Source organism: Ursus maritimus, unplaced genomic scaffold (assembly GCF_017311325.1).
Source record: "Ursus maritimus isolate PB19 unplaced genomic scaffold, ASM1731132v1 scaffold_28, whole genome shotgun sequence".
Lineage (NCBI taxonomy): Eukaryota > Metazoa > Chordata > Mammalia > Carnivora > Ursidae > Ursus > Ursus maritimus.
This window is the reverse complement of record NW_024425341.1, coordinates 2,818,546-2,845,881: the sequence shown is the minus strand read 5'-3', so window position 1 is coordinate 2,845,881 and position 27,336 is coordinate 2,818,546. Positions and strand designations below refer to the sequence as shown.

Sequence of the window (27,336 nt, the reverse complement as noted above, 5' to 3'; positions counted from 1 at the left end):
TTTCTTAGAGAGCGTGTGTGCGAGTGGGGTGGGGGCAGAGAGAGGAGGAGAAAGAGAATCTTAAAACAGGCTCCACGCCCATGGTGGAGCCTGATGGGGGCGGCTTGATCCCGGGACCCTGAGATCATGACCTGAGCCGAAATCAAGAGTTAGATGGTCAACTGACTGAGCCACTCAGGGACCCCTCTAATTTATCTTTAGGATACATTTGTAGAGGCAGAGTTGCTGGAGCTAAGGTTATGTGCATTCAAAATTCTGATGGCTTTTACTGAGTTGTTCTCTAAAGAGGTTGTACCATTTTTACACTCCAGCCAGCAGTATTTGAGAATATTTTCTCATCATCACCAGTACGGTGGTTTCTAAAAGAAATTGGTTTTTTGCTGTCTCACTAGTTTTAATTCACATTCCTGTGCTTTACAACTAACCTTTTTATTGAGCACCTAGTGCGTGTTAGGCATGTAGTATTTTTTGGCCTGTGGGTTTTGTGACATACTTTAAAATGCTTTCCTCTCTATCTAGCTCTCTTAAAGTTTGGTATTTGGAACTGAAGACAGGCACCTGGGTGGGTCAGTCAGTTGAGTGGCTGACTCTTGATTTTGGCTCAGGTAATGATCTCAGGGTCCTGGGATTGAGCCCCACATTGGACTCTGGGCTCAGCAGGGAGTCTGCTTGGGGTTCTCTCTCTCCCTCTGCCCTGCCCCCCCCCCCACTCACACATGTACTCTTGCTCTCTCTTGCACGCAGGCATGGTCTCTCTAAAATAAATAAATAAATCTTTAAAGAAAAAAACTGAAGACAGTACCCTGGGTGTTTTCTGATCCTAGTGGAATGATGACGGTACATACCATTTATTGAGATTTAATATGTGACAGATATTGTGCTTGGGTGTGCTTAAAAAATGCATTATCCCTGTGTTGCCTAAGCGTTGATGTTTAATAAAATGGTAATATTTTCTTCCTTTGAATTGGTATGTGGCATCTCTCTGGACGTATCCTGGTAGTCATGGTCACCTGAAGTAGGATGTGTCACAGAGAGCTAGCTGAAAAGAAATGCAGTTGGCCCTTGAACAACATGGTTCTTAAAAAGACACCAACTCCCTATACAGTCGAAGATCTGCGTGTAACTTTTTACCCTCCTAAAACTTAATAGCTTACTGTTGACCAGGAGCCTTACTGATACAGTAGGTTAGATTAATAGTATTTTGTATATGTATCATATGCTGTATTTTTATTTAAAAAGTAAGCTAGAAAAAGAAAATGTTGCTAAGAAAATCATGAGGGCTGCCCTGGTGGCTCATTGGGTTGGTTAAGTGTCTGACTCTTGGTTCTGGCTCAGGTGATGATCTCAGATTTGTGAGACTGAGCCCTGTGTTGGGCTCCGCACTGAGCATGGAGTCTGCTTGAGACTCTCTTCTCTTCCTTTCCCTCCCCTCTGCCCCCTCGCTTGCGTGTGCGTGCCTTTAGACTCTTGTTTCAAAATAAATAAAATTTTTAAAAAATCATAAGGAAGAGAAAATACATATATGGTACTGTATTTATGAAAAAAATCCATGTATTAGTGGACCTGACAGTTCAAACCTGTATTGCTGTTCAGGGGTCAGATGTATTTGATTCTGCAGTTAGGAATCATAATAGTCCCTGTCTTGTGATTGGGTCCGAATTGGTTTACATGACCTATTTAAATGAAGTTTTCTCTGTTATTTTCTCTTCCAGGATCCTCTTTTTCTTGCTAACAATTATCAGCGTGTGAAATTACAATTTTGTGTATGCTTATTTGCTTAACACTTGCCTCTAGGCATATTTGTTCATCACTAAATACCGCCTGACATAATGTGTGGCAGCACATAGTATGTGCCCAGTGAATATTTGTTGTATGAATGAACTCGTCACTCTGAGAACTGAGGAGCACTGGAAATTGGGTCATTTGGGGGCTTAAGGGCCCAGATTTTTGCCATTCAGTGGGCTGAAGAGTTTAGTTGGCTTAGTGATGGGTTCTGTCACATTCCCTTCTAAAATCCTCAGAACTACTTGGTTCTTCGGTTTTTTTCTCTGGACCTTTTGGGCTGTTAGGGGAACTTTGGTCCAAATTAACTTTCCTTAAGTTTGGCTGAGAGCTATGGAAATTAAGAGAATGAGCAAATACTACCTCATGCTTATGGAATCATGGTTATATTTTACCTGAAGCAAAGTGATAGCCTCTCCTAAATGAGCAGTTATCTGGAAATTGTGGTGTGGTAGAGCTCCTCTGTGACTAATTTTCTGATATTATTTTCAGAGATTAAAGTTTGTGTTAAGGGGGGGGGCGCCTGGGTGGCACAGCGGTTAAGCGTCTGCCTTCGGCTCAGGGCGTGATCCCAGCGTTATGGGATCGAGCCCCACATCAGGCTCCTCTGCTGTGAGCCTGCTTCTTCCTCTCCCACTCCCCCTGCTTGTGTTCCCTCTCTCGCTGGCTGTCTCTGTCAAATAAATAAATAAAATCTTTAAAAAAAAAAAAATAAAGTTTGTGTTAAGGGGGCCTAAGATACCACTCTTCAGGCTTTAATGGCTGCTCTGCTGAGCCAGCAGGATGTTGGGAACTCTGTTTGGTAACTGCAGTTTGCTTGCTTTTTCTCTTTACTTCTAAGAATTTATGTGAGGATTGTTTAGTGCTGGCCGGATAACTTGTTTGGCTAGGTTACTGTTCTCTCTGTTCTGGAGTCTGGCACTAATAAACATGAACTTAAGGGGTGGGACAGGACCTTAGAGCGGTGGTCAGTGCCTCAGGGGGGCGGGGGAGGGGGGAGGAGTGGCTGGGTCATGGGTGGGCAAACTGTAGGGTCAGATAGTAAGTATTTTAGGCTTTGCTGGCTGTGGTCTCTGTCACAAATTATTCTTTGTTTTTTACAATTCTTTAAAGATGTAAAAACCATTCCTAGCTTATGAGTCTTAGAAAAACAGGCCAAAGCCAGATTCGGCCCACAGGCCATGGTTTGCCAACCTCTGAACTAAGTGAAGAAACTAGTTTATTGCCAAATGTGTTTAATGATTTGGGGACATGAACCTGGAATAACCTTGGGAATTCTCAGTTGATTGTGATTCAAAGAAAAGAGATCTAAACCTTGGCATGGGAAGTCACAGTGACCCCAGGGTCCGTCATCTTGAGGCCGTGGAGCTCAGGGTAACCATGGCCGGTGGGATGGAGGGATTTTGCTGCTACTTTCCCATGGGAATGCTGGACAAGGGGGACAGGGATGGAAGAGTGGAACAGAGATGTGACCCTAGAATTAGGCTTGAATTAGGTTTAAAGGATACAGTGACTCAGCAAATTAAGTCTCAGAAATTGTATCTAATTTCCTCAACCTCTGCTGGGATGTTGTTAGAAATCTGGCATGTAGAGTCAGTTTGGCCAGTTTATAACAATGAAAGAGCAGGTTTGTACCTTGGATTCTAAGAACACCAAATTCTGATACATGAATCCAGATTGGCCTTGTGGTTTTTCCTCCGACCACAGGAAGTTCTGTAGAGCAGGCCTGGCATGAAGGAAGTATTAATGTATTTCAGGGTTGTTTGGGAGCTAGGAGGGCATAGTGGTTAAAGAGCTTGGGCTCTGAGACAGATCCCCTGCTCCACATTCCTACTCTGCTACATAGTCGCTGTGTCATTCTGGATAACGTACTTAATCCTCTAAGCCTCCATTTCGTCCTGCGTCAAATAGCAATGGTAGTAAGACCTCCACCATAGGGTTGTGAGACTTACCTGAGGGCCATATGTGTAAAATACTTGTTATGTGAGCTCGGGGTCACATGTTGCTGTTAGCATTCAGTAAATGTTAGCAGTGATGATGATCATGTGAAAGTGGAAGAACTAGAGGATCCAAAATAGGAACTAGTGTTTGTGACTCAGTGCCATGAAATAGCAGGTCCTTTTGATCTAATCACTAAATGTGTGGGAATGTAATGGGAGCGGTACTGGGTTAGGAGTCAGAAGAATTGGATCTGTCTCTGTCTGCCTTCGTTTCCTAATTGGTAAATGGAAATAATACTGTTGACAGGTTATGAAAGAACCCGTGAAAGGGCTCTAAGAGTTCTAAAAAGACACTGGACAAAATTTAAGGTAAAGGTAGTAACCTGCTTATTTGTTCAATTTCTTGACCTTCTGAATGTATAGGAACGGAGCCAGGAGGTGATTGGGGTGAAGCCGCAGTGTTTGCCAGAGATTTGAAAGGACGTTCCCAAGTGCAGGACTTGCATTGGTAACTTGTGGTTAGGGATAAGTAATACAAAATTGAAATACTTTGTAAGATACTTAAAATAGTGGAGTTCAGGAGTGGCTGTGTTAAGTGGAAAAAGCCAGTCTGAAAATACAATTCCAATTGGAAAAGGCAAAACTCTCCAGACAGTAAAATATCAGTGGCCAGGGGTTCAGGAAAGGGAGGAATGAATAATCAGAACCCAGGGGATTTTTAGGGCAATGAAAATACTGAATGATACTGTAGTGATGGGTACATGTCGTTATACATTTGCCCAGGCTTCTAAAATGTGCAGCACCCAGGGTGAACCCTGATGTGAGCTGTGGACTTCGGGTGACTCTGATGTGTCAGTGTAGGTTCATCAGCACTTGTAACAGATGTACCTTTCTGGTGGGGCTGTTGGTAATGGCTGTACATATAATAGGGACAGTGGGTATGTGGGAAATCTCTGTATCTTCCTTTCAGTTTTGCTGTGCTGTGAGCCCAAAACTGTTCTAAGGAGAATAGTCTTTAAAACAAAAAAGAGTGACCAGTGTGGGAGGATAAGACAACTGGAGGAGTTTGATCTCCATGTGGAAAATGTGACAGTATCTTATAAAATTAAAACTGTGTTTCCTTTCCCCCTGCAATTCCATTTCTAGGAATTTATCCTGAAAATATATTTATATTGCCTGTGCATTTTGTGTGCTAAATCATGTATGCACATGGTTATTCATTACATTATTTATAATAACAAAAAAGTGGAAGCATTGGTGTCCAACCTAAGGAAACCAGTTAACTAACTTATGCTACAGTCTTTTTTTTTGTTTAAGATTTATTTATTTATTTGAGTGAGAGCGAGAAAGAGAGTGTACAGTGTGCGCGTGCACGCGAACAGGGGGAGGGTCGGAGGGAGAGAGAATCTCAAGCAGACTCCCCACTGAGTGTGGACCCTGACACAAGGTTAGCTCCCACGACCCTGAGATCACGACCTGAGCCGAAACCAGGAGTTGGCCGCTTTACCGACTGAGCCACCCAGGCGCCCCTATGGTATAGTCTTAAAGTTGAAAGCTGTGCACCTGTAAAGAGTGAGGGAGCCCTGCATGTGCTGGTGGAATACTCTTCCAAGGTATGGTAAGCTAAATATGCAAAATAAAACACAAGTTGAAGAACAGTGCACAGAATATGGCACCATTGTTGTTGCCAGGGTGAGGGAGTGAGTAGAAAAGGTAAGTTATCATTTCCTCATGTAACGCACAGAATAAATACCTTGGGAAGAATATGAAGCTGGTAACATGGTTGCATCTGCAGACAAGAACTCTCGGTAGGTGGGGACAAGTAGGAGGGAAATCTTTTCATAGTATAAATGAAATGTGGCATATATCCATATATGGTGGATCTTTTGCCCAGACTTCTAAAATGTGGCATATATCCATATATTTTCTCTTTAAAAAGCTGGCCACAGATTATATCATTGAAATTGAAAGCTATACGAAACATCTCCGTTTTCGTTCTGCATCTGCGTCTGCCACCTGTTGCTGTGCCTGCTCCCTTTGACCTTGATGGCTCGAGAAGCTGGCACTGACTCTAGGCTTACTCTAAAACAGCCCCCCCCACCCCCAAAGCATATTGATGTTTCTCCTCTTGATTTGTGTGACTGATGGTGTTTCTGTTTCCATCCCCAGCTTTGGCAGCATGTAAGCAGCTTCTTGCCAAGAACCCAGGTCACCGCTGAGAAGGGGGCCTTAGGGAGAAGAATATCCAGAGGAAACCAATGCCAGACACGTCTGGAGTTACACTCAACGCAGGCAGCATGAGACATTCTGTGCCAGCATCTGTGTTCTGCTGGCAAAGACTGTAGCTCTCCAGGTTGGAGGGTCCTGGAAGCAGCACGCACCAGGAACCTCTCTAGAGGAAGAATGGGGCCAGATGTGAACTCTCTACAATGAATACAGTTTTCAGCTTATGAAGGAGTTTTAAGTAAAACAATTATTTAATTTCCACATATTCAAGTTCAATAGCCTTCTGTGTGAAGTGCCAGCAGTCACCCCCCCTTCCACAGAAGTTATCAGGATTGTTCTGGCACCACGTCGAACTCTTCTTGGTACTTCTGGCAATGACAGATCTTCAGGACAGATTTATCTGCTAAATGCTCTTGAACAGGAAAGAAAAAGTCAAACTTCTGGAGGGAGTGGAAGGGTAGCAGAGCAGAGATCCCTCCCTCACTACTCACTTTCACAGAAACTCTGCCTGGACTCGGATGTTTGTACTGAAGATTGGTCCTGCTTCATTCACCTCAAAAGTCCATCTATTCTGGGGAGAGCTGACATTTTTGGGCTGCCTCCTCTGGCCCTTTTTACTGTCCTTCTGTCCCCAGGCAGTCGAACGATGTGAACTCGCAACGGGGTTTGCTATCCTATGGGGACTTGCTTTCTTTCCCAGAGTGGTGCTGTCTAACAGGACCATCTGAAGACGGTGGTTTGTTCTTGGGGTGGAGGGCACTGGCCTTGCCTGGATCCTCCACCATGTTCCTGTTGCTGCCCTTTGATAGCCTGATTGTCAACCTTCTGGGCATCTCCCTGACTGTCCTCTTCACGCTCCTTCTTGTTTTCATCATAGTCCCTGCCATTTTTGGAGTCTCCTTTGGCATTCGAAAGCTCTACATGAAAACTTTGTTAAAGATCTTTGCGGTAAGTTGTGCCGTTTACAAATAGCTGCTTCACAGAGGACGGAAGAAATGCTATTAGTAAAGAGTCGTTCTTATCTGGCAGGTTTTTTTGTTGTTTTTTTTTTTTTTATCTGGCAGGTTATTATCTCTTCATTGCATAAAGAGAAAGTTGGGAGAATGGGAAGTGGCATTTTTAGTAAAAACAAAACAAAACTTCCCTAAATGTGTACTTGTGAAAGCCTTTAGCACACTTTCTTTTCGAGCTAAGGTGCTTGTATACTTGATTCTTCTGAGCAAAGGAACCTATTCATAACTCCACACCTTGCCTATTTATTTCAAAGAGAGGGGCTTAGAATTTAAGAAAAAAAATCACTGCTAGATTCTGTCTCTTCTTATGTAACAGATAATGAAACACGGAGCTGCTACTCACATATTCCCTCACTAATAAGTTTGGGAGAGACTTTTCTCTTGTTTAGACTTAAATATCTTTAGTAGGTTCTTGCATTTCAGATAGAAGAAATTAACAGGGCAGGACATTTGATGAATTGTTTTATTTTCTTAAAGATAGAGGAGAAGGACAATCAATTTCTTAACATATGTCAGAACTTAGCTAAGGAACCGTTCCTGGAAGTTGATCTTTGCCACGGGACTTTTAATATCTATCCAGAGATTTGGTACTTTATTAGCAGTATCTGTTTTCAGTAGTCACCAAATCTTTAGGTATTCTCTCTCATAGCTGAGACCATATATAATCTGAGAAACCAAAATTTGAGAAGTTACGTGTTCATATTGTAGCTTATGGTTCAGAATAAATTCTCTCATTTTCCTTTGGTTCCTTATAATTTTTCAGTGGACAGGGTGTCTACATTTTGTCAGTGAAAAAATAGAGACTCTGAAAGATTGAGCTATGTGCAATGTTACTTTATACTGGGAAATATTTTTTATGTGTATTATTGAATATTGGGTTTTGGTATTTAATATTCCTGTAAGAATATGATTTGTGTCACATTTAAGAGTGGCATTTATTATATTCACAGTGTTGTACAGCCATCACCTCTGCCCAGTTCCCTAACACTTTCATCACTACAGAGGGAAACCCCACACTCTTGAAGCAGTTGCCCCCCATTTTCCCCTCCCCTGACCACCAGGAGTTTATGTTCTAGCTCTGGATTTGCCTATGCTGGATATTCCGGATTTGAGGAATCATATAAAATTTGCTCTCTTGTGACTGCCTTCTTTCATTTAGCATATTTTTGAGATTCATCCACATTATAACATATTTCAGTACTTTTATTCTTTTAATGGCTGAATAATATTCCAGTGTGTGTACCATGATTTGCTTATCCGTTCATCCACTGGTGGACATGGCAGAGCTATGTCCACCTTCTGGCTGTTGTCAGTAGTGTTGCTAGAGTGTACCTGTTCGTGTTTGAGTACCTGTTTTCAGTGGTGTGATTTTGGAGCCCTACGGATGGTCTCTGAGGTTATCAAGTTACTTGCTACTCGGGGAGTAGTATGCAGTGTCACCTAAGAGCTGGTTAGAAGTGGAAGTGTCAGGCCCACTCCACACCTACTAAATTAGAGTCTGCATTTCCACAAGAGCCAGGTGTTTCACATGCACACTGAAGTTTGAGAAGCAGTGATCTAGTCACTAGTCTTTGGACCAGCTACTTTGCTTATGTGTATTATTTATTTTAATTAATCAGGAAATGTAATTTTCTTAAACTTCAGTCCAGGAAAATCTTCATTCGAGCCCAGGATTCCAGAGGACCATATAACTTACTATTCATGCCCTTTTGCCACTGTGGTAAGCCAGTAGAGGGTCAGTAGAACAGCTGGAAAAATTTTAGGAGACAACATTGAGTGATGGCTAGCTTTCATTCAAGTTTAGAAGCAAGTGGTTAACTCACATATCTATGGAAATCCTTAATTTTAAAACATAGAAATCATAGAGTTACCAGCCTTTGAATTATTCTGTAGTAGCTAAAATTTTCTAACTTGGATCACTTTGGGCCGCAGAAAGCCTAAAATCTATGTATATTCTGTATTCTATTTTGAATTGTCCCCCCAAATTAATATTTTAAAGTTCATAGTCAATGAAAATCCTTCTGATTGTGACTATATTTTTAAATGTATGTTCTTGTGACTTTTAATGCAGATTATAATTAATTACATAACTGAAATTGATTAGATATATATTGTTGGCCAATCCATGGGATAAGTAATCTTGGGCCGTCAGAGACTTTCTTTGCTGATCACACATCTTGAAAATCACTAGCTTGAGGCACAGTGATTTAGAAGTGATTATGGAAATAATGTGTGTATATGTATATATGTTTATGTATGTACCCATTTTTGACCTCAAGTCTTAGGATTTCAGGAATCGGATTTGTGCTTCTTCATTTCCTAGAGACGTGTCTATCAGCCACTGCAAGGGTTCTGGGTACTCTGGGTGCTATCCTGTTGAGCTGCATGGGTAATTACAACTTGGCTATAAGCTAGAGGCAGGGGTGGGCTAGAAAGGACTGCTACCATTCCAGCAAGGTTATGTATAGGTGGCTCTGCAGGAATGTCTGGTCTTTTCTGACTGTTACTGTTCTGAGTTGACCTTAATGGACAGTAAGAACTGAATGCTTTATATATCAGCATTAGTATTAGACACAAGTTGGATTTGGCCAAACTGGTTTTGTTTTATTTTATTTTTTAAGATTTTATTTATTTATCTGTCAGAGAGCACAAGCAGGGGAAGTGGCAGGCAGAGGGAGAAGCAGGCTCCCCGCCGAGCAAGGAGCCCAGTGATGCGGGACTCGATCCCAGGAGCCTGGGATCATGACCTGAGCTGAAAGCAGACACTAAACCAACTGAGCCACCCAGGCGCCCCACTTGTGGGTGTTTTTTAATAGACTTTTATTTTACCTTTTTTAGCCTGTTCATCCTTCCTAAATTGGGCTGCTATGTATATAATTTTGGAGCTGGAAGAAAGCTTAGAGATCATCTTAATTCTGTGGGTCTACACATTTGAATTGCCTGGGGAAGCATTCTAAAGTACTTAGTTGGGAGCACTAGAATCTCCCCAGAGATTCTGATTTAATTGGTCTGGATGGGTATATTTTTAAAACTTCCCAAGTGATCTTGAGGTCTGCCATCAAAAGGTGGAGTCTGATTGACTTCTTGTGAATAGGGGGGCCTGCTTTATGACTTGGTTCTAACAAATAGAATGTAGTGGACATGAATTATACTGTGTAATAGGTGAGATTAGGTTAGAAATGGCAGTGTAACTTCTGACTTTTGGGATGCTTGCCCCTGGCACCCAGCCACCATGTTGTGAGGAAGCCCAGGCCACGTGGTGTTAGGTATTCCAACTCACAGCCCCAGGGAGGCCCTGACAACCAGCATGACTGCCACCCACAGGAGCGAGCAAGTCTGCAGAGGATCCCAGTCCTTAGCCTTTGAGCCACCCAGCTGATGTCAGACCTCGTGCAGTTTGCAAGATTCTTGAGCAAGATAAATGGTGGTGGTGTTTTAAGCCTCTAAGCTAGGCGGTGGTTTGTTATGTAGCAATAACCAGACAAGTAATATAATAGTAAAGAATGTTAAACATACATTCATGTTTACACAGCTTCTAATCCCTTAACATTTTTGTATGTATATTACCCTTCAGTCTTTAGCAACTGCATTCATATTTAATGGTTGTGTTAATAGCATGTATATCTAATTTTGTATCCATATTTTCTTTTGGGATTTTATCAGCCATTTTTAATAGGTAATCTTCATAAAGATGATTAAAACTGCATATCCTATTGGTCCATGCAGTACCTATACCTGTGCTTTTGGCAGAATTAAGCAAACCCTGGCTTAACAGCTAGCTTCCCATAATTAGCGCATCCTTTTATATAAAGGTACCTCGGTATCCCTGCCAAGGGGAGAATGTGGGTGGGTCAGTGTCTTCTCGGTTCCCTGTCATGGAAGATTTAACTCAGTGTAGGTCCTGTCAATGCTGAGTTGCAGAAGATTTTCTTGTGCAGAGGGCAGCAGTGTTCTTTAAAAGTGTTTTTGTTTTCTTAATGTTTGTGCTTCAGATTTACTCTCAGTACAGCGACAACGATGTTATTTGAGGTAGAAGTCCTGGGAGTGGTTTTCCACTGAGTTGAGAATGATTTGGAAAAGGAGAAAGTAGGAAGCCTGGAAATAGAAAGAAATGACCTGGGTGATTTTGCCTCATGGGCAAAGGCTTGATCAGGTCAGGTCAGAGACCGTTGTAAATGTTACAACAATTGTAAGCATGAAACTCCAGCACGGAAAGGGCTGATGGAGAGTCCTAGAAAGCCAGTGGCGGTTGTGAGGAAATTGAAGTCTGTACAATGGGAGTGTATAGTGGGATGGGCAAGAGTTTTTAAGTCAGTGGCCCTTAGCTTGAAATCCAGGGCTCTTCGATGAGCTCTGAAACTTGACCCAAGTCATCAGACTTTGCCGTGTGCTTCCTCATCTACAGAGTGGAAGTCACAACCCCTGCTTCATGTGCATGTCCTCCCTACCCCAGCGAGAAGGGTGACTTTAACATAACCCTGACTAGCTGAGAGGATGAACTGAAGAAGGTGAGAATGTGACCGTGGCAGGGAAGGTGATGGGAAGTAGTTGTCGGTTGTATCATTTCAGCTCTATCTTTTCACGTGGAGACCTTGACGGAGAGAAATAGTGGGAGTTAAATGCAGCCCTTAGCGACTGCCTACTAAGTGCAGGACCCTCTATCAGACTCCGCTGGAGTGAGAGCATGGGTAGGTTCTGCCTCCTTTGCTCAAGATATCTATAGTCCAGTAAGAAAGACAAGTATATGCATACATAACTAATTCACAATTGGGTGCTAATTCAAATACCCCGGGAGAGAAGAACTCCACAGGAATTGGCTAGCTAACATTTCATAGAAGAGTTGGCATTCGAACTGGATCTTAAAAAGGAAAAGGCATTTTAGAAGCGCAGATGAGAAAGTACAGTCTTGTTTAGAGACTGTATATAGCTTAGTGGAGCAAAAACATTCGTGCATGGAGGGAGTGGGGTCGATTATAAAAGCAAATGTTTCTTTAGGCATTGAAAAGCCAGTGAAGATTTTTGTGCAAGGAAGTGACAAGATCCGACTGGCAGCGTGTGTTTGGGTGGCTTGAAGGGAGGAAAGAGCAATTGGATTGCCCTTGCATTAATACAAGCAGGAGAATAAGCTAGGGAGTGAAGGTAATGACATCACACAGGAGGCAGCTGTGAAAGAGCGCCCTTTCAGGGGAGGATCGATAGGACTTGGTGACGGATGGGAAGCTTCAAAGCTTGGATGACCAGAGGGATAGTGATCCCAGTGCCTCAGGAGGAGGGCCGGGGTGGGGGGGAGCACTTTCCGGGTTGGGAGGAGGTGTGCTGTCTTTAATTTGCAACATGCTGGTGAGGGCTGGTTGGACTTGCATGGGGAGACGACCAGCAGGCCATCGGGAATGTGAGGTTGGCACTTCAGTGAAGTAAAGATTTGCAGATTCGCTGGTAGCCACTTAGGGGTTACAGCTGAAGCAGGGAGAAAAGAGAGTTGTTAAAAGAGGTGGTGTTTGCAGGGGAATAGATGTGCTGGATGATGCGAACCTGAATTTTCCAAGGGTCTCGTTCTTTGGGTATATATGGTTAGTTCATGGGACAATGCAGTGGAGGCTGACTGAAAAGGAGGCGGTTTCTGCTGAGATTAGGTTGCAAAGTCTGCTGGATGTGACTTGTGATTAATTCCTAAAGTGTAGTGTTCAATAGAATGAACGGCTAGCGAAGTACAGCACTGCACCCTCTCCCTTTCTAGGAGCTGGGCCTGCCGTTCACCTGCCAAGGTCTGCCTTGGGTTTAATGTTACCTAAGCGTGCAGCGTTGTTAATGCCCTTAAATGGTCTCTTCTCTGTCCGGGAGAACCTGAGACAGGAATAATTTCGTAATCTGATGCTGAATAGCACGGTAAATGGCATCTCACGTCAGGGGAAGGAGAGGAGGTTTATGGGAATGAACTCTGAACCTAGGATTCTCAGTTTTATTCTGGATCTCTGCACACTGTACTTCTGAAAGTGACCACTCAGAGAAGCCAGTTGTGGAGTTAGCGGACTTTGCTCACATGCAGTGCCCCTTTCCTTCAGTCTCCTGCACCGGGCCGAAGCAATCCAGTTCACCGATCAGCTTCTCCTGAACAGACTTCCCAGCCAACAGCCAGGTTCCTCCACCCTTGTGACTGGACAGTTCTCTCCTAAACACAGAAGCATTTTGTAATGTACCTGAAGGGGGGAAAAAGCGAAGCTAGATGTACAAAGCAGGAGGGCAAGGCGATGTTGACAGCTCTGTGATAGAGCTAGGAGATGTAGGGTCTCATTTAACCTGTACCTTTCCGGTTAAAACACCACAGCCATCTTGAATTTTGCAGAGTGAAGCAGTCCTCACAGACTTAAATTCTAGTGCTCAAGAGGCTTGATGTCATATATTAACTGCCTGTTGCAGCCTCATCTGAGTATCAGAATTGTCAGTACAGAACCACGTTTTTCTGATTCTGACTATGCTTGCTGTACTAATGCAGTCTTGGCCAAAATGGAAAACCGTCAACTCCAGTTGAGTGGCCTGTGTTTGTATGTCACGCTTGCTATAAGCTCCCTTGCCCCTATTCCCATCTTCCCTAGATGGAATTCCCAGGGGGAGTCTACCTTCCTCCATTGTAGGTGTTTCATTTACATTTTCTTCTAGAAAAAAAGGTCATGCATGCATAGAGCCAGAAAGCATCAGTGCTAAATATCCGAAGTATAGAAAATGAGCTGTGTGGGGTTTTTTGCCCTAGACCTCTTCTGAGTGGGTGACTCAAAGCTGTCTTTTGTTCTAGACAGCGGTATTTGAAGAAATTTCCAGATGAGGTCAGACCAGTGATTAAACTCGTGTCCTGCTTTTGGCTCTGCTAGAGCATCCAGAGCAGTCTTGCCGATACTTGAGGCTTTGGCAGCAGAATCTACACCAGATGCTTTGGGCTGTGTGGGTTTTGCTGCATCACAGAATGATAGGTTTCTCTCTCACCTTGCGTAACTGTGGAAACAAGTTTGAAAAGATACCTTTCAAAATATCGATTCTATTTCTTTGACTTCCACGGACATAACTTTCTATGCATATTTTCTATACATATTCCAGTTAGCGATCAGTGAGCTCGTTTTCACCTCTTGTTATGGGATAGTGGGAGAGACCCTGGCTCACTTACTGTAGTTAGATGGATGTTAAGGAAGGGAGGCTCTAGGAAGAGGCTTCTTTTCTAGATCTCTTCTAGAGTTCATTATTATTTCAGTCACAGTGAGGACAATTAGGGTGTTTTGCAGTTTCCCAAGTTCTGTCACATGTATATGGTCTCATTTGATCCTGAGCGACCTCATGAAGCAGGAGGCTGACGTGCCACCAGTCCTATTTTGTAGATAGAAAAGAGTGTTGGGATGAGTTGCTTAAGGGACTTAGCGTAAGTATCCAGTTAGATTTTTTTTTTTAAATCTCCAAATGGTGGGGCGGCTGCGTGGCTCAGTCGTTAAATGTCTGCCTTCGGCTCCGGTCATGATCCCAGGGTCCTGGAATCGAGCCCTGCATCGGTCTCTGTGCTCAGTGGGGGGTCTGCTTCTCCCTCTCCCTCTGCCTACTGCTCCCCCTACTTGGGCTGTTTCTCTCTCTGTCAAATAAATAAATAAAACCTAAAAGACAAAAAACAAATCTCCAAATGGTGTTTTTTTGTGTTTTTGTTTAACACTAAGCCCTTCTATATCAGCTTGTGGGGTCCGCACATTACAAGGCTACTCAGAGGAGGATGGACAGTTTAGACATGTATATTATTTAAATACTCAAAAACTAAAATTGTTGCTTCTGGAGTAATTGGGAGGTAGGCAGCATCAGGTGGTGGGCAGCTGTGTAAAGGGTGCTTGATTTTGCTGTTTGTGCAGAGCTGCCGTTCGGCAGTGACGAAGAGACATGAGAGGTCTGTGTACCGTCAGCTAGGGAATTCCTTAGGTGCCCTGAAGACAGAAAGATTTAGGCAGAGAGAACCTAGGCCCAAGAAATTTCTCCAAGCTTCTTGAGTCTCCAGGCCTTTACTATAGGTGACTCATCTTTTGTTCCTTGTCATCAAGGAGGGGGACTGCTTAGAAGGAGAAGGCTTTGACTTTCCTTCTGGAGTGGGTGCTTTCTCAGCTACGGTCCAATCTCAGAAGACTGGGATTAAGGCTTTTCTAGAATGGAAATGGAGTCATTCGCTGTATGAAGAAGGATCTCATTCTGTGTGTTGCCATTTCTCCCCACAGTGGGCCACGTTGAGGATGGAGAGAGGTGCCAAGGAGAAGAACCACCAACTTTACAAGCCCTATACCAATGGTAAGACTGGCTTTTGCTCCTTATCCCAAACAGTCCCTTTGAAATATGTTCCTAAGTGCTTTTAATTCCATACATACTCTTCAAAGGGAGGATATGGACTCTGAATATTTTTAAAGATTTTTACTTATTCATTTATTCACTTGAGAGAGAGAGTGAGAGAGCGTGCGAGCAGGGGAGGACCAGGGAGAGAGCAACAAGCAGACTCTGTGCTGAGCACAGACACCAACGAGGGGCTCATCCCAGGACCCCAAGATCATGACCTGAGCTGAAACCAAAGAGTTGAATGCTTAGCTGACTGAGCCACCCAGGCGCCCCTGGACTCGGAATATTTTTAACATGCTTCCTGCCAGCATGCTGCTTGACACGGGTGTTCTCTTTTGCAGGAATCATTGCAAAAGATCCCACTTCGCTAGAAGAAGAGATCAAAGAAATTCGTCGAAGTGGTAGTAGTAAGGCTCTGGATAATACTCCAGAGTTTGAGCTCTCTGACATTTTCTACTTTTGCCGGAAAGGAATGGAGACCATTATGGATGATGAGGTGACAAAAAGATTCTCGGCAGAGGAATTGGAGTCCTGGAACCTGCTGAGCAGAACCAACTATAACTTCCAGTACATCAGCCTTCGGCTCACTGTCTTATGGGGGTTAGGAGTGCTGGTTCGCTATTGCTTCCTTCTGCCGCTCAGGTGAGGGCAGGCCTGATGGGGACAAAAGGCCAGAGCTGCTGCTGCCTAAGCCTGAGGCGTGGTTGACCGCCCTGTGTCGCTCTGCTTTGCTTTCTCCCGTCTTAGAAAGGAGCGTAGTATGATTCTGTCACCGGCCAGTCCTTCCGACTCTTGGAAGGGTACACTGGGGGTTATCTTTTAAAGGCCCTTGGATTCTCTGCACAGCAGACAGAAATCGTTGGGTTTCTTAAATCAGACTTCTCGTCTAGATGGCCTGAACACAGGGACAGGGAACATGGCATACTTTCTGGCCACTCCTCCCTGGGCATGGCTGGTTCTTTCCTGAAGTTTGCCTCTCTAATACAGAGGCGATATTGAGCTCTCAGGTTTTCTGTACCGTGTGCAATTCTGAGTCCGCCTTGCCGGCTGCCGGTACCTTCAGGTTCTACTTCCTGTTGCTCCACAGAGAAGCTCTGCTTCCGCCAGGGTGTGGAGCCAAAGGGAAGGGTAAGACGGCAGGGACAGCAGGTGTCCGAGGGCAGAGCAGCCAACAGTAGGTTTTTCCATCGTTCTGGCTGCCTGATGTCTGAGGAGATAGCGTCTGCTGAGAGCCAAATCCATACCTCACTGTCAGTTTGGAATTAAAATGATCTCTGGTTATGCTAGACCTGCTCTCATTTCTAGATGAAACTCTTACCTGGATCCTATGATCACATGGTCTTAGGGGTGGTTCTCGTGACGCCCACTTTCATCTTCATACGTTCCAGTCTGTCTGTAGCACAAGGGTTTATTTGCTGTATTTTCACATGTCGTCTTCTTACAGGATAGCTCTTGCTTTTACTGGGATTAGCCTTCTGGTGGTAGGCACGACCATGGTGGGATACCTGCCAAACGGGAGGTGAGTGGTTTTCGAGAGTCCGCTTCTGGAGGGTACTTAGTTCTGTAGTAGTGGCTCCAACCAGGCCACTCCTTTGGGGACAGCCAGACCCATGGCATCTTAGAAAGATAAAATAACCCAGTGATAACAACAGCTTCAGCATTAAGGCTGTATTTTTCACCAGTCTTGATCTGTGACTGTGTTCTTTTCCCACTAACACTCACACTCTTCCCATTTTAAAGACAAGGGAGGAACCTCACAACCATGGAACTAGCAGATTTTACAGCATATCATTTAGTTTTAAGCATTCTGCTGTGTTGGTAAATTGGTAAAAGGAAAAGAAGTGTAGGTAGGGCGTGTGTGTGTGTGTGTGTGTGTTTTAAAGAGAAATTTGTTCCTTCTGGAAGTTCTGGGGCTAGCTGTCTTCTTCCCTGGGCTGGTGAGGTTAGACTCTCTGTCCTTTGCCCTGCCTCTAGGCATTGACTGGGAAGGAAAAGAATTGAGGAGGCTCACCTTTGCTGGAAATTTGAGGGCTATAAATTCTAAACCCGGTCACTTCAGTGAATTTAAGCAATTCTCATCCTTTCTCTGTTTCCTCATTCGTAGGCATAAAGACACTCGTACACTGTAGAGTTTAACCGGTATAAAAATACTCTGCAGTCATAAAGGGCTGTAGGCAGTGATAGTTATGCTGTTAGAGGCCGTAACTTTCCCCGACTTCCTATGTGTAAAGTAATAATAAAAATCTTTGTCGTGTCATACCAGGTTTAAGGAGTTCCTGAGTAAACATGTTCACCTAATGTGTTACCGGATCTGCGTGCGAGCCCTGACAGCCATCATTACCTACCACGACAGGTGAGGGCACTTTGCATGACATGGGGAAGTGGCGCTGGCTAACCGCGACTCACCTGCAGCTGGCCAGCGAGCGCTCTTCTGAGCTCTCAGAGCCCATGAGGCGGGTGAGGTAAGGGCTGAGTTCCAGATCAGTTGTCTCACATGGATTTTGTTGCTTTGCATTCTTTTTAAACACAGGGAAAACAGGCCTAGAAACGGGGGCATCTGTGTGGCCAATCACACCTCTCCAATCGACGTCATCATTTTGGCCAGTGATGGCTATTATGCCATGGTAAGACCTTTCTCTGTTGCATTCTTGGGCAAGTAAGAGCTTTAGAACGCTCAGGGCTGGGATGCTTCTGACCCTTCAGAGAGCTCTTACTGAAGAATGTTAAACATGGAAACATGTTTTTACACACGGGCCCCAACCTAGATTGTCGCCTCTGTTTCTATTGCTTCTCACTCCTTGGGACTTTGATAGGAGGTATTCTGAGAGAGTAGTAACTAAGAGTGTGGTTGGAGATTAGACTTTGGATGTTTAGGCAGGCCACAGAAGGGGGTGAAGGACAGGGAAGGAGGATTTGAAAGGACGGGGTTCAAGGGCATTAGAGAATCTGTCCAGTAAAAGCATTTTTACACAAGGTATTACTCAGCTTCATTGTTTCTTTTTTAGGTTTTCAGCTACGTTTTTAATGATGTATCTTTGATATCACTGAATAAAAGGCAAAATTTTAAGATTCACAGTCTAATTTTCTAAATAGTGAGAAACCTATGCTTGTCAACAAAATGTTTAGAGGCTGAGAGGTTGGGGTACTTTTGGGACCTGGGGCTGTCTCCATATAGTGGGGGTTTGTTTGAGGATGTCTTCACTCCCAGTTATTCCTTTGTGTGAGATTAGGTGGGTCAAGTGCACGGGGGACTCATGGGTGTGATTCAGAGAGCCATGGTGAAGGCCTGCCCACACGTCTGGTTTGAGCGTTCTGAAGTGAAAGATCGCCACCTGGTGGCTAAAAGGTAAATCCACAAAATGCCGTTGCTCTGTACGACCAGTTAGAGAGAATGAGTGAGTTTTAGGGGTGGTTATCTTTTCACAGTAGAATCATAGTGTCTTCTACACTGAGCCTGTACTGCTTTCATAATAAAACATTTTCCCCTAAAATATGGAATATAAAAAATACAGAAACCTTGGTAGTATTTGCCAAGTTAGTAATCTCTTAACCTTTTTTATTCGTTGTACTCATTATAATAAGCCACATATGAACTTTCAATGCTATTTGAAATCTCCAGGTGAATTCGTTACCACAAATAAAAACAAACTTAAGGCAATGGAAAAAAGGTAGAGCTGGTATACGTGATAGCAAGAGCTTTGCAGGAAACTGGGAGGAATGAAGACTCAGCTGAGACCATCTTCTACAGGGACCAATGAACCTGCCCCCAGATCCCTTTACTGCATCTCTCAGGGACAGTATTAAGCCAGGTGGACTGCAGGTTCAGCCCCTAACATGGCTGTCAGGAAGTCCAGAAGTCCAGTAACAAGTCTTTATTGAGGGTGCTGTTAGCAAGTCCCTGTGGCAGGCACGTCCTTGAGGTCGTCCCAGGTCTGAGCAGTGTCCTCTAAATAGGCCTTAATGCTTAACTGAACAGCTCGTATGGGTTCAATAGTAGCCATCTGACTTTCCCTGTCTTTATAAGTTTTGTCTTTACGAGATTCAGGCTGGGGGTTTATAGAAGATTGTCGTGTTTGTTAACTTGCTTTCATACGCCATCCAGTGTGACATCTGCATAGTTTATTTATAAGTGCATTTTGATGATGATGAATGTAAAGCTGTCTGAACCTTTGTTTTCTTTTTCCTTTCCAAAGACTGACTGAGCATGTGCAGGATAAAAGCAAGCTACCCATCCTCATCTTCCCAGAGGGTGAGAAGGGGTCGATCCCCGCAGAGAGCTTCTGTGTGGGAGGGTGGGGAGGCCATGCAGGATGGTGACTCTGGTGTTGCCGCAGAACCAAGTCCCTCAACCCTGGCTGGGGTTATCTGCTTTCACTGAATGATGTTCAGTCCCCCACTAAATTGGTTGTGGGACTAAAAACTCGGGGAAGTTCAGCATTTGACTGAGAGTGCCAGAGTGTGACCTTCTCAGTACAGGAGTCCTTTCTGTCATATGCCCGTGGGGTCTCAGCGTCTTGTAGAGTTCTTCCTGAAAACGCAAGTCTCCTGAGTGGCTCTGGCCTTTCATCGAGGCTGAGTGTGTTCATTGGGGAAGGTGATCCTGTAACAGCAGGATAGGAAACAGTACAGCGTTTTCTTTATCCCTATTTAGTATTCATTCCTAAGCCAGGGAGATGACAGATTTATCCTGTTTGAAGAATTTTTCTTATTATATTGAGTTCTTAAACTCCTAATCTCTGAGGTAAGGACCAAAAGAAAGCGCATTTTATTCTCTTCTGCATTTTAGGAACCTGCATCAATAATACATCAGTGATGATGTTCAAAAAGGGAAGTTTTGAAATTGGAGCCACGGTTTACCCTGTTGCTATCAAGGTACAAGACCTCTGAGGGCACATGTGGTCATTGTCGCAGCTGCCATGAGTGGGACATAGCAAGAGAAAGGGGAGGAAGAAGATGGTGTCAGCGGTCGGTCCTCCGGTGGAGCAGCTTGGGCTGGGCTAGTGTGGGTAGAATGTGCTAGAGGAAGAGAAGGGACTTGTTCACGGTTCATAACCCGCTACGTTAGAAGGGACGGGGGAGTGGCCGAATGAGGACCGGCCGGTTCCAGCCCATACCTCGCTGCCATCACCAGATTCAGGAAATGGCAAACTCTTCACAAACTTTGCGTGTTGTCGCCCACTCACGACCTCTTCATAAACCTCCCTGGAGTGGAAGGTGCTCCGCTTGAAAAGGAGGCTTGCTGCAGGGAGTAGATGTGTGCATTTGGTGGAGAGGTGAGCATAGATGGCTGCAGATGTGTCCTTAATCCTGAAGGAAGAAACAGCTCCACTGCTTTGGGTTGTGTTATCATTGTAAATACCAGGAACTACTCATAAAAATGAAATGCAGCTTGTCCAGGCTGTCCCCCACCTTTCAGGAGCTTGTACTTCAAACTCACTTTGAAGATGGGATTCAGTTAGTCAGTTTCTTCTTTTTTTCTCCCTCCTCTCTCCGCCTTTACATCCATCTGGTTTTATAAATCCGTACATTGTACTGTTTCTAAAAGAATGTTATTACTCATGTTATTACTTCTTTTTTTTTTTTTTTTTTTTCATGTTATTACTTCTAAATGCCACAGGCTGTTGTCGGTGTGTTTAGTGCTTAAGTTGAAATCTCAGATCAGGGTAGAACAGCAAGTGCATCCGTGCCTGTTTTACTTAAAATTTAGTCTCCATCCTTTCCCAGGGTCTGCGTGTTGTGTGCAGAGCGTTCTGTTGAGAGAGTCGGTGTCACTCGGCCAGCACAGCCAGTGCAGTGGAGGAAGCGCTGTTTCTCCTGGGGAAGCAAGTGCTCCCAGCATTCCCCTTTACCAGGGAGGCAGAGCACCGGGGCAGGAGTGGCCTGTGCACAGTGGCTGGAGGAGAACCGACTGATCCGCGGGTTAGGGCTGCCTAAGCCACCTGTGGAGGGTGCTGTCTCTGGGAACAGCAGGAAAGAAAACAGTCTGTCAGCGGTTTCTGCCATGGGAGGAGAACCTGGGGAGTGGTGTCCGTGTCACCTGCAACCCATCCTGCATTTCAATATCCAGGGCTCCCCATACATGTACAGTAAAAACATTACTAGAAGAGGCCCTTCCTTATTGTTCACTCCAGAACATCAGTACTTTGTAGCTGTATCAGCATCACCTGGAGGGACTGGGAAAATGCAGATTGCTGGGTGTTTTTGAACTTGATTTCTAGCCCTTTCCTGGGTGCTCCGGATGGGCTGGTTGGGAACCACACTTGGGGAGCCCTGTTGTGGAGCAGTGGTTCTTAAACAGTTTTGAGACATGGACCTTTAGGACAGTTAGGGCTCCTCTCCAAAGAAAAAGGCATGTCAGTTTTACATATAATTTCATTCTGTCCACAGATTGATTAAAGCCCATTTAGGATTAAGAACTTCTGCTCTACAACAACTTTGCTAGTTTTTATAAAGCCTTCATTGGTAACCCAATTTGGATAACCGTAGCAGTTTCAAGGCTCTTATTATTATTTCCACCAAAGTTAAGTCATTATTTGATGTTGAAATTTATTGCAATTTGGGTTTTTGCCTTGTTTTTCTCTCTACAACATCAGCCCAGCATGGAACAGAGATTCAGCTCTGAACAAAGGGCTCTCACATTCGATGTCAACTATGTTATCCATATAGTGCTTCGTAAGTGTAAGACTTTCTCTCAAACATAAGCATTAGTTTCTATTTAAAACTCCTTCTTCTTCCTTATTTCCCTTTGCTGTTACAATGTCAACTCCTGAAGCTTTCTGTAGTTAAATCTAAATTTCTTAGTGTAGTCTGTAATTTATTTTTTATTTATTTTTTTATTTATTTATTTTTTAAGATTTTAAGCGAAAGAGGGAACACAAGCAGGGGGACTGGGAGAGGAAGAAGCAGGCTCCCAGCGGAATAGGGAGCCCAGTGCGGGGCTCGATCCCAGCACCCTGGGATCGCGCCCTGAGCTGAAAGCAGTTAGTTTGTAATTTAATCTAAATCTAAGTGTCTTCCTTCCTGTGTAGTCAGGTCCATGGCTAGGCATAATTATCCAGTTTGTTCTGAGAGTCATAAAATCTAGGCTTGAAGAGCCTAAAAGATCCTCTGGTTCACACCCAGCCCCCCACAGTGTCGCATCTCTGTCCGTGTTCCTCTCGATTTTCTCCAGGGAGAGGGCGCTCCTGACACCAGTGGCAGCCTGCTCTGCGCGGTCACTCTTGCAATTCCATCCCCTTTTCTTTTTCCACACTCTGGTCCTCGTGTTTGCTCCATAGTCAAAGCCTGAGGGCATGTCTGTGATAGCCCCTCAGACATTGCTAGCAGGGGCAGGACTCTCCCGGCGTTCTCTTCAAGGACTCAGTTCCTTTTGTGGCTTCTTACAGAACTTCCTCCCGCACCTCTCCCCCCCCTGCTTACCTGCCACTTAAATTTCTTTTCTGTTGGGTGAGACTGCAGGTCACAGCTTCAGCCCCATTTCCCACAAAATGCCACTGAAGTACAGCCTTCGCTTCCATTACAGTCATTGGCAAAGAGCGTATCTGGGGAGCCTGCTGTGTGGTGGGAAGCGCAGCAGCCGCGTGGCGGAGGCCTGGTGCGCTGTCGTGCGTGCCTGGTTGCCGAGGGGCGTGGGTGTTGCCATCAGCCAGACCTCCTGCTCACGCAGTTAGCTTGCTTAGTGGTGTCGTCCCAGAGGCCTATCAGAAGCTTTGGCAGTGTTCTCTCCTTGGTGGGGGGCACCAGAAATATTAAAAAGTGGGTGTCTTTGGGTGAGGTACGTGTAGAGTGTGGATGAGTGAATGACGCAGTGCTGGGGATAGGCAAAGCTCGTGCGGTGGAATGTTCTAACGGTTAAATCTGGGGCATGGAGGTATGAGAGTATCTGTTCTCTCTGGTTTTGGATATGCTTGAACACGTTAAGAATTACATACACCTATGAGTGAGGAAGACGTGAATTGGGTCAAAGAGAGAGCTCACTTGTTTGAGGAAAGCAGTTGGGGGAGTCCTCCCTAGTGGTCTACAGCAGAAGCTTGAGCCCATCGGGAGGTTCGTGTTGCTAGAGGTCGGAACTGCCCGGGCATAGAATTACTTCAGCAGTGTTTGTGGAGGGGGTCTGAGAGCGGCTTTCTGGAACTGGTACTGCACCACGTGAGGCAGTCTCAAAAGCTGCTGTCGACACCCACGTTTTGTTGGAACTACTGACTTCTTACCACCCGGTTTTCCACTGCTTTTCAGTATGACCCTCAATTTGGTGATGCCTTCTGGAATAGCAGCAAATATGGGATGGTGACGTACCTGCTGAGAATGATGACCAGCTGGGCCATTGTCTGCAGTGTTTGGTACCTGCCTCCCATGACCAGAGAGGTGGGTGCTCACACCGTGCCGAGGTCTTCGCCTCCTTCCGTATGACGCCAGCCTGTATTGAGTGGTCTCATTTGTTCTTTCTTACAGACAGATGAAGATGCCGTCCAGTTTGCAAATAGGGTGAAATCCGCCATTGCCAGGCAGGGGGGGCTCGTGGACCTGCTGTGGTGAGTCAGAGCCAGGTTTTATCAGCAGAGTCTAGCAGGATGTGAATTTCTGAAGTGGATGCTGAATTGTTGACTCCTTTTATGAGGAATCTGCCTGTCCCTGGTGTGGAGAATTAAGCTTGCCAGCCTTGGAGAGTGAGCAATGTGACTCCTTTCTCCTAGCTCCAGCTCAGAAGTGCCCCATGCTGCCTTGACCTTGGGGACACAGAGCACAGCATGCTTGGGCTGAAGCAGTTGGTTCTCTGTACCTTCTGGGGTTTGTACCCATCTGCCAGGGCTCCCAGACAGTCCTTGTCTCTTTAGGTAGGGGGGACCTAATGCTGGTCTGGAAACTGCATTAACTGGGCTCTCTAATCTTGTATATTTGGTAAAACTGGACCGTCCTTAGAAAGGCAGAAGTTTCATTTATTACATTTAGTTTGTTACCTACTAAAGCAATAGTTGGCAAACGCTGTGAAGAGTCAGTAAATATTTTAGACCTTGTGGATCATGTTGCCGTTGTTGTAACTGCTTCAGTCTGCCACCGGTGTGACAGCAACCAGAGACCATATAGAAACACATGAGCATGCGTGGGTTCCAGTAAAACGTTCTCAGAACAGGTGTCAGGCTAGATTTGGCCCGCGGGCCATAACTGTGGACCCTTACACTAGAGTATGAGATAGTTATACTCCAAATAAGAGGAGCTGAATAGGGAAATCCTTCCACCCTCTAGGACCCTTCGTTTTAAGCACAAAGGTCATCTGTGTTGGGCATTTGACTAAAGTGGGCATTATGGGAAAAGGATGTAGAGATTCAAATTTTAAACTGACATGTGGATTCTTTGATAATGGCACGGTCCTCAGGTGTGGCCTTTTAAAAAAGGCTCATGTTTATCGGCACTCATTGTGAGCCAGGCATGTGCTGCTGGCGCCGGAGATGATGACCTTACCCCATCCACACAGTAAACCCACGCAGTATAAGGAGTGTTACTCCCATTTCACAGATGAGACACCAGAACTCAAAAAGGTCAGGTACCTGTTTTTCAGAGTCACAGAGTATCAGTAGAGGCAGATTTTGAACTCCGGTGTGACAGGCTGCTAGAGCTGGAATGTTTAACCACTGCTGCACATTCCCCGTCCACGGGGCCTTAGAAGGACAAGCATGGCTACCTTTAAAAAGGCGCTTTTGCTGTGGATCGTAAAGGGCATCCAACATATAAGAGTGTTCGGTGTAAGGTCTGTCCAGCGATGGGGGCCGGGGAGGGGGTGCGGGCTTCATCAGACTTTTTCTGCCACCGCCACCTGCATAACTCAGAGGGGAAGTATAGGTGTAGCAGAAAGCCTGAAGGTGGACTGGGGTTTCCGTTAGTCACTGAAGGTAAGGGATGCTAATTCTAGGGTGTAGGCGAGCAGTTGGAGTGCCAGGTAGGAATGGGACTTTGAAGAAGCAAATCCAAGTGCAGGGATAGCAGAGGGAGGTGCCGGGGTCATCAGCACAGGAGTCTGAGAGTGACTTGGATTCCTGTCCAGCACCATCCCTCAGGCACGGAAGAAGTAAGGATTCGCAGGTCCCCCCTTGTGTTTGTTGTCGGCATGAATCTCTAGGTCTGAATTTTACAGATTTTATTTCACAGATGAGGTTTATAGATTCATTATAGTCTCAGTAGTTCTTAAAGCTTGGCTCACCTTCATGATGCCAGAGTACCTCCTTTGCCTTTCGTCAGGTGAGGGTGAATTTTGAGTAGAAAGCATTGTAAACTCCTTGGTAGGTAGGTTTGAGTGACTGTGAAGTACCTTGAACGTGAGTAGTGACTTCTGACCCCAGGGCAAGAGAGAGATTTAAGGTAGAAATGGTGAAATTGGGGAGTGCCGGCTCAGTACCTGAGGTCACCCTCAGGAGTGGGAGAGCCATAGAGTGCTTCTGTTTCTGACAGGTTCTTCTGGGGTTTTGAGCAGTGCGGCCCCGTGATATAAGGGTGGATAGGAGGCCGTCTTTGCCACTACACCAGACTTTCTCTCATCAGGGATGGTGGTTTGAAGAGGGAGAAGGTGAAGGACACGTTCAAAGAGGAGCAGCAGAAGCTGTACAGCAAGATGATCGTTGGGAACCACGAGGACAGGAGCCGGTCCTGAGCCCGCGCCTCGCGCTGCCTGGAGCCACCACTCACAGATCCTGACCCGCGAGCCAGCTGGAGTTGCTGCTGCCGCCGCCCCCGCCGCCCCCACTGCTGCATCCTTTCCAACTCTGGGGCTCTTCGGGCCAGTCCGGATCCCAGGACTCCAGCTTCTTCAGAACCGCCCCAGGGATCCCTGGGCGCACCGTCTGAAGTGGACGCTACTGGGGGTTGCTACCCAGGATGAGATGCCTTCTTGTTTCTTTTACACTAAGTCCGTTGGAGGAATGCCATTAAAGTCCCCTCCCCACCTGTACACGTGTGGGGCTGAGTGGTTGGGAAGAGTCGGCCACATCCCGTGTTCAGGACGTTAGGGTGTCAGTCTGTTATGGATGCCACATGCCAGGGACTTTGCTGGGGAAAGGCCCCCCGGCACTTGTGAGGAGGGCACTGCTGAGGCAGTGTGACTCGCTTCAGCCTACGCATCACCCCCCAGCCTCGGAGCTGTGCAGACTGGATAAGAGGAAGACCGTTGTCTGCGGGGCCTTTCGGCAAAAAGAAATTTTAATTCCTATGCTTCTGCCCATGGGCAGTCACCAAAGGGGAGGCAAGAAGCAAGGTGGACCAGTGACTAGGGTGTGGTGGGAACCAAGAGTCATTTTGTGTTCAAACTCCAGTGCTAACCCTGAACTCCCATGTGACTTGCTCTTTGTTAACTCGTGCCTCAGTTTCCCCATCTGTAACCTGGATCAGGAGGGGAAGGGTGGTGATACCTACCTCACAGGGTTGTTGTGGGGATTGAAGTGCTACTTTGAAGGACAAGTTGCTCAGTGTTACAAGTATAGGTCCATGAAACGTGGCAGGAAAAGGTCTGAGCTCAGAGCTGCTGCAAAGGGCTTTGAGTTTGTTTTTGTGAGTAAATAAAATTGTCTGATGGTCAATTAATTGAGGGGTTTTCCCTTCACTCTTTGCCCCCTGGATGTAGCCTAAGCAACATGCTTCATATAGCAGTTACAGTTCTCTGACTTGACCATAACCCCGAGACCGTAGGGAATCCCCTTGACTTCTGGAATTGAGAACTAGTATTGTTCAGAAGAAGCTGCTCCTCCTATCAACTGTTGACCTATTCCTCTGATTAACTTAGAATTTCCAGCACAGACTGAGATGTGGACTTTTCCACCGGTGGGTGCCTGGGGTTAGAGGCGTGTGGAGGGGCACCATTTGTCAGGGTTGGGAAGAGTGGACAAGAGGGCAGGGCAGTCTGGATGTAAGGAGAGTGGGAAGCAGCAAGGAAATAGGGGGGCAAGGCAGGAACAGAGGCTCTGGAAGGCTTAGGGAGGGGACAGGATGGGCAGGGGGCTCTTGGGTGCACTGTGGGCTTCCACACAGCCGGAGGAAAACTGTGG

General features: G+C 45.4%; 1 protein-coding gene across 3 annotated transcripts in view; it reads left to right on the top strand.

Moving 5' to 3' along the window:
* The window catches only part of GPAT4 (glycerol-3-phosphate acyltransferase 4), a 33,819-nt gene extending 6,944 nt beyond the window's left edge, over positions 1-26,875 (top strand). The window contains exons 2-13 of one of the 3 annotated variants that reach the window (XM_040643224.1): positions 5,892-6,896; positions 15,196-15,265; positions 15,649-15,874; positions 16,752-16,826; positions 17,571-17,660; positions 17,838-17,931; positions 18,538-18,653; positions 19,501-19,556; positions 20,094-20,179; positions 23,543-23,671; positions 23,759-23,838; positions 25,841-26,875. In XM_040643224.1, the coding sequence (XP_040499158.1) occupies positions 6,732-6,896; positions 15,196-15,265; positions 15,649-15,874; positions 16,752-16,826; positions 17,571-17,660; positions 17,838-17,931; positions 18,538-18,653; positions 19,501-19,556; positions 20,094-20,179; positions 23,543-23,671; positions 23,759-23,838; positions 25,841-25,949 (1,296 nt within the window). In that variant the 5' untranslated portion in view covers positions 5,892-6,731 and the 3' untranslated portion in view covers positions 25,950-26,875. Of the gene's footprint in view, positions 1-5,891; positions 6,897-15,195; positions 15,266-15,648; positions 15,950-16,751; positions 16,827-17,570; positions 17,661-17,837; positions 17,932-18,537; positions 18,654-19,500; positions 19,557-20,093; positions 20,180-23,542; positions 23,672-23,758; positions 23,839-25,750 lie in introns of all 3 variants that reach the window. The other 2 variants (XM_040643222.1, XM_040643223.1) reach the window with 2 other exon arrangements.
* Positions 26,876-27,336: the final 461 nt, after the last annotated feature.